The sequence below is a fragment of the Antedon bifida genome, chromosome 5 (genome assembly GCF_963402885.1).
Source record: "Antedon bifida chromosome 5, ecAntBifi1.1, whole genome shotgun sequence".
In the NCBI taxonomy this organism is placed as follows: Eukaryota; Metazoa; Echinodermata; class Crinoidea; order Comatulida; family Antedonidae; genus Antedon; species Antedon bifida.
The window spans coordinates 16,827,453-16,848,656 of record NC_136230.1 but is presented as its reverse complement, the minus strand read 5'-3'; the positions used below and the strand labels follow the sequence as shown (position 1 = coordinate 16,848,656).

The 21,204-nt window shown below is 34.0% G+C and overlaps 2 protein-coding genes and 1 pseudogene across 2 annotated transcripts; all 3 read right to left on the bottom strand.

Annotated features, from left to right (window-relative positions):
- Nucleotides 1–2,190: 2,190 nt before the first annotated feature.
- LOC144843152 (uncharacterized) lies at nucleotides 2,191–3,240 on the bottom strand. The gene has a single exon (XM_078699874.1). It carries the CDS (start codon nucleotides 3,236–3,238, stop codon nucleotides 2,711–2,713), a length of 528 nt encoding a protein of 175 aa, XP_078556000.1. The 5' UTR covers nucleotides 3,239–3,240; the 3' UTR covers nucleotides 2,191–2,710.
- A 9,685-nt stretch (nucleotides 3,241–12,925) lies between these two features.
- LOC144843378 (zinc finger protein 862-like) lies at nucleotides 12,926–13,504 on the bottom strand. Its single transcript, XM_078700165.1, has one exon. It carries the CDS (start codon nucleotides 13,502–13,504, stop codon nucleotides 12,926–12,928), a length of 579 nt encoding a protein of 192 aa, XP_078556291.1.
- Nucleotides 13,505–17,379: 3,875 nt separating this feature from the next.
- LOC144843377 (uncharacterized) lies at nucleotides 17,380–20,925 on the bottom strand (annotated as a pseudogene).
- Nucleotides 20,926–21,204: the final 279 nt, after the last annotated feature.

Below are 21,204 nucleotides of genomic sequence, written 5' to 3'. Positions count from 1 at the left end.
TAAAATATAGAGGGTGCAATTTATAATACAGTGTGAAAGATAATAAATTATAAAGATATATTTCATGTATCAATATTTATAGTACAACTACTAGCCTAGGCCTAGTATAATAAGGTTTGAAGCAATTGACCATTTTTGTTGGTCCACCTTTCTATGTTCCAAGTCCTGTTTCATTGTCTATGATTAAACAATGACTATTTTAGTTAAATACTTCAGACTATTGAATTTCATATCCTAGATTGAAATAAATCTGTCTACTTGAAGATAGTTCAATTGCTATTCTTACCTTCATCTTTGTACCTCCTGGACAGTGAGGAGCATATTTCAAAAATTCTCCAATTTCTGTTTGATCATGCTCTCCTTCGATTTTTCGTGAACCCGGAGACACGACCCTGCACATTGAACAAGAAAATATTTCAAAATTATACTTAGATGATTAACTATACAACAGCTAATGAAACAGGTATTGCACTGCTTGCAGGCTATAAAGACACATTACCTGCATTTTTTGTAATATAATAACTTGGTACAGTGAGTATGTATAAAATATGCTAGGCTATGTGTGTGCTCCATGTACTGTATTCTGATTGCGCCCAACATGCATGTCGCGTTCTGAGGAATATCCCTTACGAGTAAGAAATAGATTTTCGCTTTGACAAAAAAATTTGATCGATTAGGTGAAATATTTTTTTTTTACATCAGTAGAAGAATTTTAATTTGTTATGTTTTTTTTATGGACAATACATATTTAGCCTAGGCCTAGTATAATAAGGTTTGAAGCAATTGACCATTTTTGTTGGTCCACCTTTCTATGTTCCAAGTCCTGTTTCATTGTCTATGATTAAACAATGACTATTTTAGTTAAATACTTCAGACTATTGAATTTCATATCCTAGATTGAAATAAATCTGTCTACTTGAAAATAGTTCAATTGCTATTCTTACCTTCATCTTTGTACCTCCTGGACAGTGAGGAGCATATTTCAAAAATTCTCCAATTTCTGTTTGATCATGCTCTCCTTCGATTTTTCGTGAACCCGGAGACACGACCCTGCACATTGAACAAGAAAATATTTCAAAATTATACTTAGATGATTAACTATACAACAGCTAATGAAACAGGTATTGCACTGCTTGCAAATATTCTAAAAGAAAACCATGAGTGTACAGTGATACATACTTTCAGCCTTGCATTTAGACAGTACAATGAAAATGAATAGTTTTAGTTTTTTTGGAAATCAATATAATGATACTTACTTATAATTACTCTGGAAAGAATAAGCTTTTTAAAGCTTTGCTTTACCTTCCTTTCCTTCATGCTATAGGAAGACCATAATTTGTTTGATCCGATCTTCCTAAGCATAATTTTAATGGATGCCTTTACTGTAGGCCCACCAAGAACACTCAGATACTTGATCTAGAACAAAAAATAACAATAATTAATTAATAATTTTTTTCTAAAAATAATATCATTAGCATATCATCAAAGATGCTGTAGTTGAGTTGGTGTGAATACACAGCTTCAAGGCCTCCTACTAAATAAGAAGCTTATATACATTGTACTGTGCAGGGTACACTTTTAAAAAGCTACTGTAAACTACAATCACAAGAATAACAATAACATACTATGTTCTTTCTGAAGTCTGTTCCTTTTAGCTTTTTTTCTAGGTCATCAAGTTCGTCTTTTGTATCTAAGGGCTGCAGGAACATGTCCTCCATATCGAAATCCAATGGTTGGTGATTTGCAGCTTGCCGCCGCAAGAATGAAAGCTGTTCTCTTTGATTCTCTATTATCGTGTCCAACTTCATTAGAACATTTTTTTTGAAAGCTGACAAAATAGAACATAAAATGTATGTTGATTTATGTTGTTTTTAAATTACTGTATAATAAACTGTGCAAGTAGCTGGCAGTAGTAGAAATATGCATTGCATTGATGATGGTACAGTATTATTAGGAATGAAAAATTGTTCTTGCAATATCATACTAAAACTGCCAACAATATTTAAGACGTTAGCAAGGTATACTCGTCCAACAGGGTGTTGTGCAAAATGCGTAGGACGATTATTGTGTTTGTGCGATTACAATTGGTACAGCCCTCTGTGTCGCTGGCAAATAGCAAACATTGTTATGGATAGTATGACACCCTCTAGTTTGGGGGTAATATGACACCCTCTAGTTTGGGGGTAATATGACACCCTCTAGTTTGGGGGTAATATAACTGCCTCTATTTTTGTGAATAAAAAGAAGAATATAAGCCACCTTCTATTTGGCTTGGCACATGTAACCGAACTTTGACAATTGGCTTGGCAGTGAGCGTGTTAAATTCATGTATACCAAAAAGTGATTTGTTTTCTATGTAGTTTAACTCTCAATTAAGAGCATCTAAACATTTAACAAGAATTAAAAAAACAAATGTTCAGTATTCCACATACACTATAAAAATAATTGTAGTTACTAAATTTACATACAGTAAAAAATTGACTACTGTATATTCTTGCATATAAGATGAGGCTTAAAATAGCAAATTACAATCGAAAAACAGGGGGTTGTATTATCACGCAACATCACACTTTTGATTTTTACGGTACTGTAATCCAATGATGCATGAATTACAATTAACATTAATTTTAGTGCTCTGAGGGTAGTAACCAAGCAGTTGCTAGGTTCACATTGTAATTTATTTGAATATGACATCAAGGCAATAAATAACTTACCTAAGTTGCTCGGTTTCACCTGTTCTCCTTTTGTTGAAAGTAGTTAGGCGAGCAAGAACTAATTGACAGCATCTTCTGAATGTCTTGGCCGATGGTTTTTTTAATTTATCCGTAGCATCCTTAATATTCTCTATCAGAAACGTAGTAAATTTGCTTAAATCGGCCGACTCTGGCAGTTCAGTCACTTGCTTAAACTTCCGTTTCGATATAGTGCCAAGTACTTCAGCTGAAATTTGTTCAGCCCATTCAGCTTCTTTTAACTTAAGGAAACTCTTGGCTACCTGTTCTGCCACCTTATCTCCTGTTCTTAGTGTTGTACACCTTTTTATTGCTGCTAATTTTGAAAAATTATGCCCCAGTTTTAGAGCAACGGAAGGTCGCTCTACTTCATCAGTATTGCCAGCAGCAAGGCGTACTGATTGAACAACAATATCGAACTGCTGTGGTCTAATAAAGTGATCCATGGAAGCATTTGGCTGTGTCATTTTCCGTAACTGTATTAACAGTCTTGCTGACATTCTCATCACTTGGCCAACATAGTGTTGCTTTCTCTGTGCATCCATTCCAAAGTCCGACGACCATGTGCATTTCCTAGAGAAATGATCATAGGATCTTCTTTCGCAACTTCTGATATGTCATTTTTTTTCTTTCGCAGAATAACGTCTTTTACCAACAATGACGCATCTTTAAAATTGTCCATTAATAGACAACTTTCTAATCTAACATCTCTGGATTTAGTAATGTTACTTTTTTCTGATGCAATGCAGTTGTTGTTTATGTGCTTTTTCAGGTCACTGATTCTGTAAAAACCCAGACAATCTGGACACGGGGTGTAATCAGTACTTGCACTATCTTCATCTGTTGGACGTCTTACCATTATGAATTCACCATTCCCAATGTCCGGAACCTTTTTGTTAAGATAGTAATCGCCGCGATTTCTTATCAACTCAAAAGCTTTTGACCTCTGACAGCTATTAATTTGCATTGATGCAATGTCTTTTATTTCGTTTTCATCTTTGTGCACTGTCAATAAGTGTTTGCTGATTTTGTCACCAATTTACTACAGTAATAACAGGCATGATGTTTATTGTAAACTCTTTTTTGGTCACTCATGGTTTTTGATACAGGAGGAAAAGAAATACCCGGTTTGTCAAATAACATTTTAACATTTTACACATATATGGTTCAGCATTATCCGATGGGGAGTCATCATCATCCTTTTCAGAAGTCTATAACTCTTCACCGTGTCATCATCCGTAGCTACCAGAGTTCCTTCAACAGAATGAGAGGTCGAGGATGAAGACACTAATTTGCCATCAGCAACCAAGTTTACGTCAACTAAATTAAAGAAATCTATGTCATCCACAGGAACAACAGTTTTTTCTGAAAAAACAGACGAAATATCAACACCATTATTCATCATAGTTGAAAGCAAAGTCATGGCATCATCAACTTTAGGTGTGGTCAAGAATGACTTTGTGGAACATGTTTCATTATGTGCGCTACTGTCAGATTTCAATTGTGGTTTAAATGGTCTACGACGTGGCAATGGACTATCACGGGATATGTTAGAATCATGATCATAGTTGCTTAGTTTGACACGAGCATCATCATCCTTTTCAGAAGAAACACAAAAAGCAGGAAGTCCATCATTTGAACTCTTCACCGTGTCATCATCCGTAGCTATCAGAGTTCCTTCAACAGAATGAGAGGAGGATGAGGACACTAATTTGCCATCAGCAACCAAGTTTACGTCAACTAAATTAGAGACATCTATGTCATCCACATGGACAACAGTTTTTTCGGAATATCATAGGATATGTTAGAATCATTATCAGAAGATTCCTCTACATATGTCTCGGCACTGGTAGAAAAACATTCCATGGTGGCACAGATTTTTGGTGACTTCACAGTTTCCATGAGGCCACTGGCTGATTGCTATAAAAGAAAATGGCAACATGTTATTGACTTCCTGTTGTTAAAACAGAACATTATCATTGTTCCAAGGATCCACACTGGTTTTCGGGAGAAAAATATGTTTTTTCCAGAGGCCGGAAGATGACCCAAAGATTTGGGAGACACCACGACTTATGGGGGACTCCCGCAACTTTCGGGAGACTTGAGACCTCTGTATCTCTCACAAAAACAAGCCTTAGCTCCATCCCTGGACAAGCATGTTCCCACTAATGTATTGTTATTTTATTAACAAATCAATGTGTTTAGAAACATAATTTGTGTATTTACCTGTGGCTTGTTCCATGGCAGTTTTTTTTCGGGAATTCCATAGTCGTAGAGAATCTCTTCCCCAGGATATACGTTCCGCATGGTGAACAAACACAGTGTTGGTTGCTGATTGATAAACAAAGACTTTATCTTTGCATTTACCTCTTTTTTAGTTCCATGGTTAACTAACCTTTAAAATTGGCATTTAAAGGGAATAAGGAATGGAACAGAATTGTTTTCACTGTATAATTATTGTTAAGTTTACCTTCAATTGCAGAAATAACTTACTTTGAAACATAGAATATTTCCAAATTTGAAAGTAATGTAAATGAAATTAGGTTGATATTCATAATGATCAATGTATAAAAATGAAATTTTTATGCACTGCAGATTTGTTTGAGACAAACAATTTAATCAATACTTTAGGGACAATAAATTAGCAATTCAATTTATTACATTTAATTATCTATGGGACTAAGACATTGCAATATTAAACACACATTATTAGAGGCAAGTACCCAACATAGAAATAGTTAGGGGACTGAGATATTGTAACTTGAGAACACATTATTAGAGGCAAGTACCCCACATAGAATTACTTATGGGACTGAGATATTGCATTATAATTTAACACACATTATTAGAGGCAAGTACCCCACATAGAATTACTTATGGGACTGAGATATTGCATTATAATTTTAACACACATTATTAGAGGCAAGTACCCCACATAGAATTACTTATGGGACTGAGATATTGCATTCTAATTTAACACACATTATTAGAGGCAAGTACCCCACATAGAATTACTTATGGGACTGAGATATTGCATTATAATTTAACACACATTATTTGAGGCACACACATTATTAGAGACAAGTACCCCACATAGAAATAGTTAGGGGACTGAGATATTGCATTATAATTTAACACACATTATTAGAGGCAAGTACCCCACATAGAAATAGTTAGGGGACTGAGATATTGTAACTTTAGAACACATTATTAGAGGCAAGTGCCCCACATAGAATTACTTATGGGACTGAGATATTGCATTATAATTTAACACACATTATTAGAGGTAAGTACCCCACATAGAAATAGTTAGGGGACTGAGATATTGCAACTTTAGCACACATTATTAGAGACAAGTACCCCACATAGAATTACTTATGGGACTGAGATATTGCATTATAATTTAATACACATTATTAGAGGTAAGTACCCACATAGAATTACTTATGGGACTGAGATATTGTATTATAATTTAACACACATTATTAGAGGTAAGTACCCCACATAGAAATAGTTAGGGGACTGAGATATTGCAACTTTAGCACACATTATTAGAGACAAGTACCCCACATAGAATTACTTATGGGACTGAGATATTGCAACTTTAGAACACATTATTAGAGGCAAGTACCCCACATAGAATTACTTATGGGACTGATTGCATCCTGGGAAACACACATTATTATAGGTAAGTACAGTACCCCACATAAACTATGTCTCTAATAAAACAAAATGTACCTTTTCGTATTTTGTCGAGTTTCCCATGGATAAACAAAAAATGTGAGGAGTAGGAATAACTGATACATTTAAAAGTTGCATTTATACATTTTGTTAATGAACGCAAATATAGTACTACTAGAATTCTGTTGTGATTTCTAAAGTGATTTAAATATAGCACATTTTTCATGACAAATAAATTTTAGCATGTTTTAAAATTAGTGAAAACATATATTGGATACTGTAACCTAACAATTAACAATATTCTATAAACCCAATTATTACATTTCAAATTATTTTGTTGTCGTAAACTAAAAAAACAAATTTCAAAATAAAATTCTTACCATATCTCTGAGGTTGTACCATTTGGTTTGGTATATTTGTAAAAAAATCTAAAGCCTGAACTTAATTTCTCTTCTCTTCTCTCTGCCTCTTCCTTAGAAATGATTTCCCCATTGTATATGGTTAGAAATTCCCCCTCTCTATAAACTCAGTGGCAAAGACACCTCTACCTGTGAATAGAATAGTCGTATTTCCTCCAGCCAAATAATAAGTTATAAACTGTTAAAGATAAAGAAAACCGACTTTAGGAGAAATCAACTACTGTAGATGCAATCAAGTATTCCAACTTAACAAACAATTAGGAATATCAAAATGGTTGTAGTAGCTTTACATTAAAAAACTCAAATCAAAAGAGTTTATTTGCCTCAATTAGTTAACAGTTTAATGTTATGTATGGAAGGCAATCACGTCCAAAATACAATAAAAACATACTTTTTTTATACAAAAAAAACGGACACCTATATTTAATATTTTACAAACAAGCAACGTCTATTGACAAATAATGTCTTTCAAAATGTACTTTCCCAGACGAACAATGTATATTCTCGCACCAACGATATATTTTCCCAAACAATGTAAATTGTCAAATAAACAATGGACTCGTTTTATAAGTGGGGTAGTTGCAAAAAATCTGTTCAGTGCGTCTAGAAAATTTCTGCCGACGCCTGACAGCGAAAGCATTTGTGCAGCGTAAATAAACTGCATAGTTAATAAAGCAGGCTACAGTTGATTGAGTGACCATCGTCGTCGTCATCACCATTGTCAGAATAATCGAACACTGGGTTTATACCACATTTTTATTTTTTTATTATTGTCATTATCATCATCATCACCACCAACACAATCATCATCACCATCCCCTTCACAATCATCACCTCATTTTAAATTGTATATAGTTATGAAACCAAATAGGCAAAAACAATAATATTACCTTGAGATATAGTTTCTTGTACATTTAGTTTTTTCTTGGTGAGTTCAACACCCTTTAATTTACAATCTGTGGCAACATCAGCTGGGTTTTTTGTACATAGACGGCGAGATTTTCGTACTGGCGATTGATGGCTACTGAAATTTCCAAAATAATTCAGTTTGAAAAAAAAAATCAATTGAAAACAATAATGTTTATTTTAACATAACACATATATTTTATAACTTTCTAATTATGGAAACATTGACACCCATGGCACATCTTATTTCATTTAATTTTAATATACTCATCATAAATCATTCACTCATGTTTATGCAGATATTGGACTAACAATTATTGTTTAATATAAGTTGTATTGGAATATTAACATTGTTTATAAACTATACTGCTAAATTATAACTTTCAACCAGACAGTCATAGTAACAAAGTAGGAGAATGAAGTCGGTCTTGGTCAAATCTGAGCTACATGTAAGGTATCGGACCTTCTCTGGTATAAGATTAATTGCGCCACGAACCAGAACGAAGATTTAGATGTTCCTTTGTACCAAATGTAATCCACTTGTACAACGCCGGAGTCAAGCGATAGGAATAGGAATGTGATGTGCAATTTAAAATTATACCTAATTTATGAATTAGCCCAATATATAATTTTTGTAAATAAATAAATAATTTGAATTATGTAATATAGTGTAATATTAATAAACTGCAATTATAAATACAATAATGGTGAGGTTTTGAAAGAAATATGGTAAATTATGGCCAGAAGCTAGCATTATTGCTGACAAAATTGGCTGGATGAAGCCAATTTTTGGAAGCAATAATGCTAGCTGAGGGCCATCATTTACCATATTGCTTGAAAAAAACACTCACAATAATTGTTTTATAAGTCAATTACAAGGGTCCCCTATTTGTATGGTCTAGGCAGAGTAGAGTGGGTATTGGATATACCATTCAATAATAATGATGCCGCGATGTTGCTAGGCAAAGGCGCAGCTCGCGCGTGAAGGGATGGAATCGAATGGATTGTTATGATTTGATGGGTCACACGGTCAAAGAGCGATCGGATTGGACGAGCCTGTGGGCGCACCATTCAATAATGACCTAGCAAATGCAATAATACGCTTCAATAGAGGAAATTATTGAACGGTAGCATATACCAGAATAACGTGGGATGAAAAATTGATGACACAACGATTGACTTATAATAATAATTAATAATTTTCTAAGTCCATAAATAGTGTAAATAATTATTTTATAAACAATTGTATAGTAATTTAACTCTATTTTTATATATCATCAAGTTTGTGCAATATCAGAAACTGTTTGTAAATTTATATTGTTATTATTTGTGTATGCCAGTTTTCAAATCACATTTCTGTTGTTTTATTATGATGGACAATAAAGTTTACTATGACTTCAAATTACAATCTGGCTGGGCCACAACAGAATGGAAAGGAGGATGTTCGACATTTCACTAGGCATGTCCCCATGATTACCAGATTGCTAAGGTTTGTTTGGAAAAGTTCATGCTGTATCACTGTACTGTAAATCATGGTTCGATTTTATTTGTTGACACTGACAGTTGAGGATACAGTATGGCAAAAATTATCTTCTGAAAAAAATTGCATTTTTCACTTTCTGTTATATAGCATATTAGTCTATCCTAGGCATCAAAACCTTATTAATCAAGTATTGATTGCATGATGGACTTTGTGTTTTTTATTACTTTATTTTTTTTTTCTGTCGATCGTTATGCTGAAAACGCTGATCTGAATCGACGAAAATAATTCCAAATTGCTGCGCGTCATGTTGGGCCGCCTAATTTTTGCTGTTTACTTTGATGTTTACGGTGAAATTTGTATGTTACGCGACGGACTAAAACAGTCTGTAATGTAACCCAAATTATAGTACTAGTAGTTTAGCTGTAGCTTGGGGTTCTGGTTTCAATCCTAATCACCTAAAAATGATAAAATATATTGCTATGTCTGGAGGCCCATTTCAGCTTGAGAGCCGTAGGCCATGCCCAGCGCAGTTTTTTTTTTTCTAGGCTAGGTAGACTGTTATTAAAAAGTTATTTGTCATGACAAGGAAAGCCTTGCACATTCTTACTTAAAATGGGCAGGCATTTCCTGCACAATATTAATTTGTCGCTGTTCTTGGCCAGTTTAAGGATGTGCACAACACAAACAATGTAACAATCTTTATTTATAATAATAATTAATTATAATAAATTAAACTAAATAGTAACATATATATTCTGAACAATTTGACACCAAAATAAACTGTCGGTGACAACTATTTACTGAGAATGAGATATGGCAATGCCTTAAAATATGGGTCAAAGGTTAAAACTGGTACTTCCGGTCATTTAAAAAAAAATACTTCATTAGAGTAAATAGGAATGTTTATGTTCTGAACATTTTGAGCTAAAAATCAACTCTCTATGACCAGCAGTTTCAGAGGTATAGACTTTTTAAGGGAAAATGTCCGCCATTTTAAATTATGCAAATTAGGTGACCCAAGGGGTCATTTTGCTTGGCGCCCATCAAAAATTGAATTTGTATAGGGTGGGCAACCTGTATACAAAATTTGGTGCTTTTGGAAGAAACTGAACTAAACACCCTTATTTCAGCCATAACTCCACTATACTCTTTTAGTCACAGGAATAATCTCATTTTCACTACTCTTTTAGTTACATGAATAATCTCATTTTCACTACTCTTTTAGTCACATGAATAATCTCATTTTCACAATCATTATTTTTGGTTATTTTTTAAGGAAGCTCATGGGATCATTTTTTCTTATTTGATTGCGAATGAAATCCTTAATGTTTCGCCATGACCTCTCATGAAAAATCTCTGGCTCCTCAAGTAATTTCATAATAACAGCTTTACCTGGTAGAGACCGTGTGCGAAGTGATGATCCTAGGTAAGATGCAACAGCCTGTTTTTCCTGTTTTGTCCAGACTTTCTTCAACTGAAATATCTTTTTTTTTGCGTCCATCATTATTTTTAACTAAAAAAAAAGATGGTGTAGCAACAAAAAAATTAAACGAAAACACTAGACATGAAACTCGTCACTTTGACGAGTTAGTTATCCGCACGACAAATGCCACGTGCACGTCATACGTTGGAATATTGCACACAGAAAAAGATTATGGAATTATGACCTGAACTGAAGAATATGATATGTTGTTATTGCTGTGTCATACACAGTATAATCTGTATACATATCACATACAGTGTAGAATAGGTGAAATTACGGGACCCGCTATTTATTCCAATTTTTAACATGTTGACGGTTTCAAAATGAAAAACTAAGGTAGCAATTTCGGAAGGAAATTATCTCAGCAACAACATATTAACGTGTTGAAGAAATTTGAATACGTGAAATATTGATGCACGCTCTTTTAAATGTAATGAACTATGACGCAAAAGATGAAAATACGACTTTTTTTATTTAACTGGCCATATGATGAGGATTGGCAAAATGTTGAAATGATTTTGTATCTACAATCCAATAGCTTCAAGAAAACATTTTATTCGTGATTATCACATTTTATTCGGGGCTGGAAGCTCTGGCTTTCTAGAGCTATATAGACCATTTTAACTAGTTTACAGACACATAAATATATGCTTGATTTGAAATAAATATATTTATTTTTATTGCATTTATGTATATTAAATATTTGAGAGAAAAAAACCTGCATATTTGTGTTTCATTTTAAAAATACTAATTACAAAAAAATAGCCAACAACATATAAATGATAGTTCATGATATTATGGTTGTAGAAATATGTTTATTAAAAGATAATAACCAATTGTTAAAAACAAGAAGTTAAATTAAACATAAAAAAAACTTTCTTCTCTTATTAAAAACCTTTCAAATAAAACCTCAACAGGCAGTAAGCTCATTCATTTCTTATAATACAGTATTTACATTAACATTACATCCCCTTCTTATCTTAACATTCCTTTCAAAGTGTAACCTCAGCAGGCTTAGCTCAATCATATTAATCATCGTCAACATCACTGCTATCATCTGAAGATAGGTTCAGAGTCTGGATTGCTTTCTCTAGTTGTTTCGGTTCATCACCAACAAGATCATGGACAGTTGTCCTTTTAGGTACTTTTCTGCGTTGCTTGACTTGTAACCAGGTCTTTACAGAATCAGCAATGACATTATCACAGTCTGGTGTATAGAGAGCTGGTCCATTTATAGATATTGAGAGTAGTGCATTCAGGATGTCATTCTTTGTTGACTCCTCAATCTTGTCTTTACCAGTCTAACTTTACTCACACCTCTTTCTGGCCAGGCATTTGATACTGGTATACATAAAATACTCTCCACTAGAGAAATTGTTCTAGGGAAAAAGTTTGCCGTACACAGCTTCAAAATTCTTAGCATGCACCCTTCTGTGACTTCAGCTGGACTGGTCAAATGTCGTGGTACAACAGTCTTCCAGTCATCCATGTTGTATTTTAGCTTCTGCCATTCTGCAGCCTTCTCTTTCATGACATCTTCATCCTACATAACAAAAATTTAAAATAATTATATGTTTTTTAAACAAGATGTCAAGATAAGGATTCACAACAGTACTGTATTGTCAAATGTGAAAATAAAACAAAAATAAAAGCTTACATGGGGAAAAAGATGGTAATCTCCTTGATTTCAGGCAAACCGTAGTCATAGAATTCTTGTGATGCTCTTACTGGGAGAATGACTGGATTGAATACTGCAAAAGCTGATAGAATTGGTAACGATGTTGCCAATCGTTGGTCTATGTTCTCAATAACTTTGCAGAAGCTTTTTATAGGCTTCCTCATTTGCCACAGTCAACGCCAGGTTGAGCAGCGCAAGTCTCCCCGTGTCAGAAAGGTCTTCTCTGAGGCAGGTTATGGGATGTGCAGTCTCAGACAATCTCTTCAAACTACCCTGTATGTGTTTTACACTGGGAATCAACTGTGAGAAGTTGATACTTGCCTTCTGGAAAATTCGACTTAGTTCTGACAACTTTGGCAGAACAAAATGTAAAATGTATACAGCACCAATAAATTTGGCACTGTCCATTTTCTTGAGCAAGCCTAAAGCTGTTGGATCAGCCTGAATTTCTCTCAATGTTTGCAGAATGGGGATGATATCTTGAAAAACTGACTTGATTGAAGCATCAAAAGACAGCCACCTTGTTTTGCATTCTTTTTTTAGTTACCTGGTCACTATTTTCTTCGCATTTTCACCCAACTGGAGAGACTTCACTTCTTGTTGGCACTTCAGATAAGCTGCCATTTTTTTAGGTGAATATTCAAACATCTTCCATAATTGAGTGACAATTAGTTGTACATTGTCAATGTACTTCAATGCTTCATTTGAATCATTACATGCAAGGGCTAGTCTATGACAAATGCAGTAAACATTGATAATAGTGGGATTGAGTTCCTTTAATTTTGAAGCCAGGCCATTTCGTTTTCCGATCATCACTGCAGCTCCATCAGTAACTAGACCTCTTAATTTTGAAATGGGCAGTTTCTTTTCTTCAAGGTGTTCAATGAGAACTTTAAATAAAGTATCAGCATTTGCAGATGTTGAATCCTCTAGCAAGTTATTGATGGACAAAAACTTTGTTTCAATTGTGTGGGTAGTGTAGTTGAAGTACTGAATGAAGACTACCATCTGTTCAAGAACGGAAATGTCAGTCATATCATCAATTAACCAGCCAAAATAATTTGAAGATTTAACCAATTGCAACAACTGATTGGTGATGGTGTTACCAATAGTAATCAGCATTTCTCTCATGGAGTGTGCAGATCTGTGCTGAAAATACTTCATATCATCTACACCTAGTTTTTCCAATAACTAGAGTAAACCTTCAGCTTTGCAGTTTACAATGGACTGCTTGGCTAGAAAATAAAGAGCAGTGAATGCCTTATGTAACACATCGACTTTAACCTGAAAAAAACAAATTTATTTTTCATCATACGTAAAGAAGCATAAAAACGCTGACATTAATCAACACTCGGTTTAGAAGTTCTGCCTCGACAGAGTCCTTGTGCTTCTTGGTTGCCATGTGTTCCATACAAGTACAGTTTTTGTAACCGGTTGATGGTGTTCTTGAAAATGTTTCTCTCTTGTTTTGTTCATTTCGACCATGATGATTTTTACATATGAGACAAAACATACCAACGCCTTCAACATAAATTAGCCACCAAGTCCGAGTTTCTTCACAGTACGAATGGCTTTTGCTTGAGATCCATCGATGTTGAAATCTTTAAATAATAACATGGTGACATTGTCAGACAATACTTTAATATTTATTACGGTACCTATATTTGAAAAAAAAAACATAACATTAATTGTTATTATTAATAATAAATAATGGTTATTATTAGCTTACTTATCTTATCTTTTCTTGAACTTTGAGACAATTGTTCCTGTCTTGACAAAGATGTACACCCATGTTTTGTACAAGTTTTGTAGTGATGGATCTTCTTGCCAGGAATCGTCGTTATCATCTGCATTCTTTTCATCTTCATCACTATTTTCAACACTTTCTGGCCCATCATTTTGGATTTCTGGGTCTTCTAGTATTGTGTTAATTTCTTGAATGTCATCATCCATTGGTGTTTCCCCATCTTCTTCAACATCATCATCGCTTTGTCTGCTGTTAGTGTCATTTTCCTCACAAGCTTAAAAAAGTACAAAACATAGACATTTATTTTACATTAATTATTATTGCCAGTTGTTGTACTATTAAAGCCTGCAGTGGTATAGAATATTAAAATTCGTTATGAAATACGATTTATTTTTGTTCGTCTACACAACCTACAAAAACTAATGATTGGTTCCTAATAGAGATCTAACTACAGGACGTGATTTTACCAAGGATATGTAACATTTTACATCTCTTAAAGAGTCGAGTGGAAACCAAGCTAAAGAAACATATATTGTTATATTCGCACACTCCAGCAGGATGTGAAATATCCTATTCCTAACATATATAACCTGATCTAACCATAGAGGAATTAACTAATTATTAGGAAGGAGTAGCCAGTGTGTAGGCCTACTGGTGTATACACTCTGTTAAAAAATAAAATTAGCCCTACCTTGTTTAGCACGTTTAGCTGGATTTGATGGTTTGAAGAAGTTTAAAATAGTTCGAGCTGGCTTATCAGTCATGATGATTTTTTTTTCCTACAGGATCAGGTAATCACTAATAAATAGGAGAGAAAATCTACCATCTCATCGTCATTGAAATGGCATGCAAAAACCGATGATAACCTTTATCTAAGGAAGGTCATGTGAAAGAAATATTTTCCTCCTCTAGATTTCACGCACGAAACTTTTTTGGCCCGACGTATTTAGCAATTGTTTTACAGTACCCCCATTTGTTATGTACTTTATTAATTTAAAATGCGTGGTTCCTTATTTTATGACGTTAGGAAGTTTAACTCTTTCACTGCGTATACCCGGTACTACCGGGTATAAACAGACGTCGTTGAAATACGTATACACGGTAATACCGGGTATGGGCAAAACAATGATTTAATCGTATTTGCCTATAATATAAAGCACCCTCTATATTTGTTCGATGAACTTGAATATTTTTGCAAGTCATTAAAAAATGTTTCCAGCAAAAAAAACGGCCCTCTATAGTTGTATTATCGTCTTGAAAATCGTGCGCCCTCTATAGTTATATTATATATAGTATAGTATATATAATAGTATTCTATCTTGGAAAGTAGTTTTGAGTAGCGTAATGGCGGCCATTTTGAAAGTAACCAAAATTTACCAGCCCCAATAGGGCAACATTGTGTTTATCACAACACACAAAAAAAAAATTCTGAAACAATAGCTGGTTTTTGTACTATAGTGAATTTTTGGAAAATGTCATTATTTTCACGATTTTGCCCCAAAACTTTGATTTGTGCATAATTTTTATAAAACAATCAAAATAATTCAATTTTTTTTTTATATTTTTATTTGTTATACATATCTTCATCAATATCCAGTTGGAAAAACATATTCCATAAGAATTTCTTATAGAAAATATAGTTTTTATTATTGATTCGATAAAAAACACGAAATCCAAAATACATGTAATGACGTCACATGACGTCATCAATATGCAAATGACTTTTTTTTTTTATACCTAACTGTAGACTAACCCTTTGCCCATCACACACCACAAAAATAATTACACAATTATCTCAATTAGTATTTTTTTGCAATTTATTAAAATACCTTATGTTTTTCTTAAATATATATTATGCACAGAGGTGGGAATAATGCTCCGCAGTGAAAGGGTTAATAAAATATTATTAATAATAATAATATAGGCTAGGTCTATATTAGGGAGTCCGAGAGGCACGCGTCCCAGAGCAGTATTTTGCTTGCCACGATTCAACTACGGTACGTTACTATGCGCGCGATTTCTTTGATGTGCTATTTTTCTTCACTAGGCCTAAACTAGTATAGTAAACAATTTTTGATTATCAATTACTCTGAGAATAAATATACTATGAAAAAATGGCTTTGGTGTCTAATTATTTACTTATTAATCTAAAAGTTTGATTTCCAATGCATCATATTAACTATGTGAATAATACAGTTAACGACATGTGTACCACAAGCCTGTACGACAAATTTCAACGCAAAACGGCTACATGCGGTCCACCAGAAGGGGACTTCCCACCTTCAGTGTGGTTGAGCCTCTCACAAATTAAAATTTGTTTTCCTACGCCAAGATAATATAGTTCTACATGTTATGTTCATTTAAATCTATAAAAAAAAATTCTAAGTGCTAAAAATGTTTTTTTTTCTCTCGAAATATTAGGTAGTTTATAATTCGAGTTGTTTATATCAGTACATCATATGATGTCATTTTTAGCGAATTGCGTTGGTGTATTTGCCGTTGACGGGTAGATCATGTCACGGTTGAAGGATTTCTAACAATGCCTCTGACTGGTCAAGCGGAAACGCATGCTATACACACAGTGCGAAAGGTTTGAAAGAAAAATTCCACACGTCCGGGCCTTTCGTGTAGGCCTACAGATTACATGATAAAATAATTGATTAAATATTTAATTACAATCCTATTTTATTCCATCATTATCGTGTCGTCGCGAGAACGTAATAAATACAACAAACACGTACGTATTGTTCTTGATTAATAAAAGTACTCGCCTAGGCCGTGTAAGGCCTAGGCCTAGGTAGACAGAAAGTAGCCGGCGAAAATGTAAAAGTAGACGGTCGAATGCGCCGGTTGCCGGCTACTAACGAAACCCCTGTATTATATGCCAACTTGACTGCTGCCAAAGTTAATCTTATTTTACATTCCAATATCATGTGTTTTCTATTCAGTCTCTTAACATTGTTGTAATGTCATTTGATATTCTGTGACTGTATGATATTTATTCACCAACAAGTATATAATCAGTAAATATGACATTCCTCACTCATACAGAAAGTATGTATACTGATAATACTGTATATAAATGCATTATGTTTTGGTATTCTACTGTGTTTGATGTAGATTTTTAAACTTTTTACATTGCTACAGACATTGGATTTGGTAATTATATAGCAATGTTTTTTTGTTAATGTCTATCTATGTTAAAAACACATTTTGGGTTGCAAATATTGTATCTGCTGTAATAACCAAATCAACATACCTTCATTAGGATCAAGAGTAGTTTAGAAACTTTGGCTAGCTGCAATGTTGAATTAGGAAGCCTGTAGTATTGTCTATGTGTGCGAATATCATGGCCCAAGAAATTAGCTAGAATATCCAATTCATTTTCCTTTAAATTCATGATCTGTGATACTGTAGCAATCTGTTTTCTTAAGCGCGTTGCTCGAAGATACTCAGGATGCTGAGCTCCACACTGATTAGATATTTCACGAATAGCATCACAAGCTCTTAAGTGGCCGTCACCAGAGAGAGCAAAAACATAGTTGTTGCTATCAGCAATACCAGCTGCAAGACGTTTTGATGTTAGGAAATCCATAGAATTCTTCTTTTCAGATGTCAGTAAAACAGGAACAGTTTCCAGTTATCTCAACTCTCCACAGTACTCTACACAATGCCTTTTCCCATTCAGTCAATGCCCCATCAAGTATACTCTCTTCACCACTTGCACATTTCATGAGATCGAAGAGTGTCATCTTTGAGACCTCACCTGGTCGTTTTCGATTGAACACTACAACTTGAGTGAGCAATGCTTCAGCGAACAATTTCCATTTTCTTTTTATATTGTCGCCTTTTGCTTTTTGTAGGTTATTTTGCCTGACTTTAATTTCCTCCTTCAAATGCTTGGAAAGTTTAACAACATCATCTGTTAGGGGGAGGAGCTTGGGGTTGTTTCGTCTGCCTTCATGGACTTCGAAGTGCGTGGTGGCTAACTTTGTTCGCCGAGTGTAACGAATATAGGGATAAGAGTGATGTGCATTTGTTTTCTAAAACTTCATCGCTTGACATCAGTGCCTCTCCTCTTAGAATTTCAGTACAATCTTTGATGCTATGCCCTATTTTAATGGCAAGACTTGGAGTATTATACAAATTTGTTTGTTCATTAAAACCCGCTGCACGCTTAGTTGCTTGTGTGATATAAGTAAATTTTGATGGGCAAATTATGTCATTTAACATATCATTTTTTTCATCAGTCAATAATCTGTATTCAAGAACCATTCTGCTAATCTCCCTTGTCCTTTGTCTAATGTAGCTCTCTTGATCTCTATGCTTCTTTATGTTTTTCTGCAAATTTTTTTATCAAACTGTCACATTTAACATGACGCGAAACCTGGTCATTAGTCATCTTTAAAAGAATATCATTTGTTCTTTGAGACACACCTGGAATACTTGGTAGCATCAACCGACTTGCCTTACAATGCAGACTTCTTCTCTTCTTTTTCAATTTGTTTTTGCCAGCATTGGTTTCCTGTCTTTGACTGCAATTGTGTTTCCACAAATCTCGTTTACTGTAGAACCCATAACAATCCTTACATGGAAGGAATTCATGAGGGTTGACTTTGTATGATGGCCGGTAGATAACAAGTAATACACCTTTACCCTCTTGCAGTACCCTAGAATTGTGTAAGAAGTTACCATAGTTTCTCATATAAGTCATTTGTCTTGCCTTTTCTTTTTTACATTTAGTTGCATCCCACTGTTGAACTTTTATTTCACCATAGTGTTGAGATTTGAGATGGCGTGGTAGTTTCATTTGTGGTAGGTTACAATAGAGACAGTATTGGGGTTTATCCCAAACACGTTTTTCCTTATTCGATGTTGTTAGTACAGTTATTCGAGATTGGTTGGAAAATTTCTCCTTCTGTTATCTTGTACCATTTGTGCCGGACACATTAGCTATATCATGTGAAACAGTATTGTGTTTCAATTTGTTGTGTGTTATATGTTGCATTTCATCTTCTCTTTCAACTTCTTCACAATCTGTTATCTTCTCATCATCTGAAGTCACATCACTGTTAAAAGAATGTTGTTTGTGTTTCAATTTGGTGTGTGTTATATGTTGCATTTCATCTTCTCTTTCAACTTCTTCACAATCTGTTATCTTCTCATCATCTGAAGTCACATCACTGTTAAAAGAATGTTGTTTGTGTTTCAATTTGTTGTGTGTTATATGTTTCTTTCCCAGGAAGTTTTAGATGCAGAGAAGGTGCAATTGTCTGTATTGCCATTAATTCAGCTTCACTCCTCTTTCTTTTAGTACCCTTGGTATGCACTACATCTAAAAGGAAATCAGAAATGATTAATAATAAACAGAAAAATATAATAGTGAGGTAAGAGTTTAATGAAATGTGCAAACAAAGATGTAGTTAAAAGGAAACATTAGATCTCGGAATAAGTACAGGTCCAGATAGTTGGATGGAAAATTTACTGGTATCTTTTTTTTAAAAATTGCAATTGAAGTAGTTAAGCAATTGTTACTAATGAAAATTTAAAATATTTAAATATATATTGTTTAAAAGTACATTCCAGAAACATTAATTTAAAAATCTAAAGAAAAAAAACCACTAATTATCATTTGCCAATATTTTCTAAGATGAGTCAACCTCGGACAATGCAAAATCATCTTTTTTTTTTCCAATTTACCTTTTGCTGAATGTCCTGAACTTCCTTTTCCGCCAACATTTTAATTCAAGTTCAAAAAGTCAGGGGTCGACTTATATATGCAAGATGCATTCTAAAAAACAATTAGATCTCTCTTTAACACAAACGATGGTTGTGGCTCTAGCCTAGTAAGCTAATCTAGGCCTAGTATTGTATTTTGTTTAGGTAAACATACTTTTATAAATACATATATTACCTTCAATATGAGAAAAGAATTACGAATCTATGATTATGAATTAAAGTGATTAAGTATCCATCACTTTAAACAAAAATGGTATTTATTTACCTCTTTTTGAATCTATTGAATTTCTGCAAACACTTTCATTGTCACCATCTGACTCTTGTCTGATAATAGACATTATACAGATCATTAGACATAGAAATAAAATATAGGACTGATAATTTGTCATTCTAAAATAATAAATGCAGTGTAAAGTTGGTTAAAAAATAGTGTTATTTTTTTTATTATTGTTTTACAAAAGCAATATGGAAAATAAATGAGATAATTTACCGCTAGTTATGTTATTGTCACTTTCGATGCTGATGTTTTGCAGATTTCTTCCTTGCTGAGTAGGCAGCTTTCCCTTCTCTAAGGAAATGAACAACTTTGATAGCTTTGCTACTCTAAGAACTGTGTCCGGAACTTGGTAATATTGCCGATGGACTCGTAAATCATGCCCCATAAAAGAAGCCAACAGATTCAGCTCATTTTCACCTAATGGAAGAATCTGAGATGATGTTGCGACATGCTATCTCAGTAAGTTTTCATTCTCAAGTTTTGCTAAAGCTGAATGCTTTCTTAGACAATCAGATCCTCTTATGTGTCCACTGCTTGAATACTTTGAACAAGCAAACATAAATGCATTGCTCTCTACTACTCCAACTTTACCTCTTTTTTCAACTAGTAATTCAAGTCTCTCAATCATTGTTTTGACAGCAACACAGGAACAGTTCTTCCTTTCTTTCCTACGATCTCAACGAGTTGCAGAATCTTGCATAAATTAAGTTCAATCTTGCTAAGGATACACATGTCATCAGGCTTGGCGTTATGTTTATTTTTAAAGTCTTCCAACTTCATTTTCGACACTTCTCCTTGATGACGTCTGTTAAATAATATAACTTGACAGAGAACAATTTCATTTAGCTTTCTCCATGCATTACTACAATTTTCACCATCAGTAACTTGCAAAATATGCATTTCTTCTTCCCCAGCATCATGAAGATATTTTGTCATTTTGACGACATCAGCATTAGTAGGTAGAATTAATGGTTTATTTCTTTTTGCCTTGCCGAGTTTTCTAAGTGCATGCGAAGACACATTTACGTCCCAGTTCATCTCTATTATGCTTATAAAATT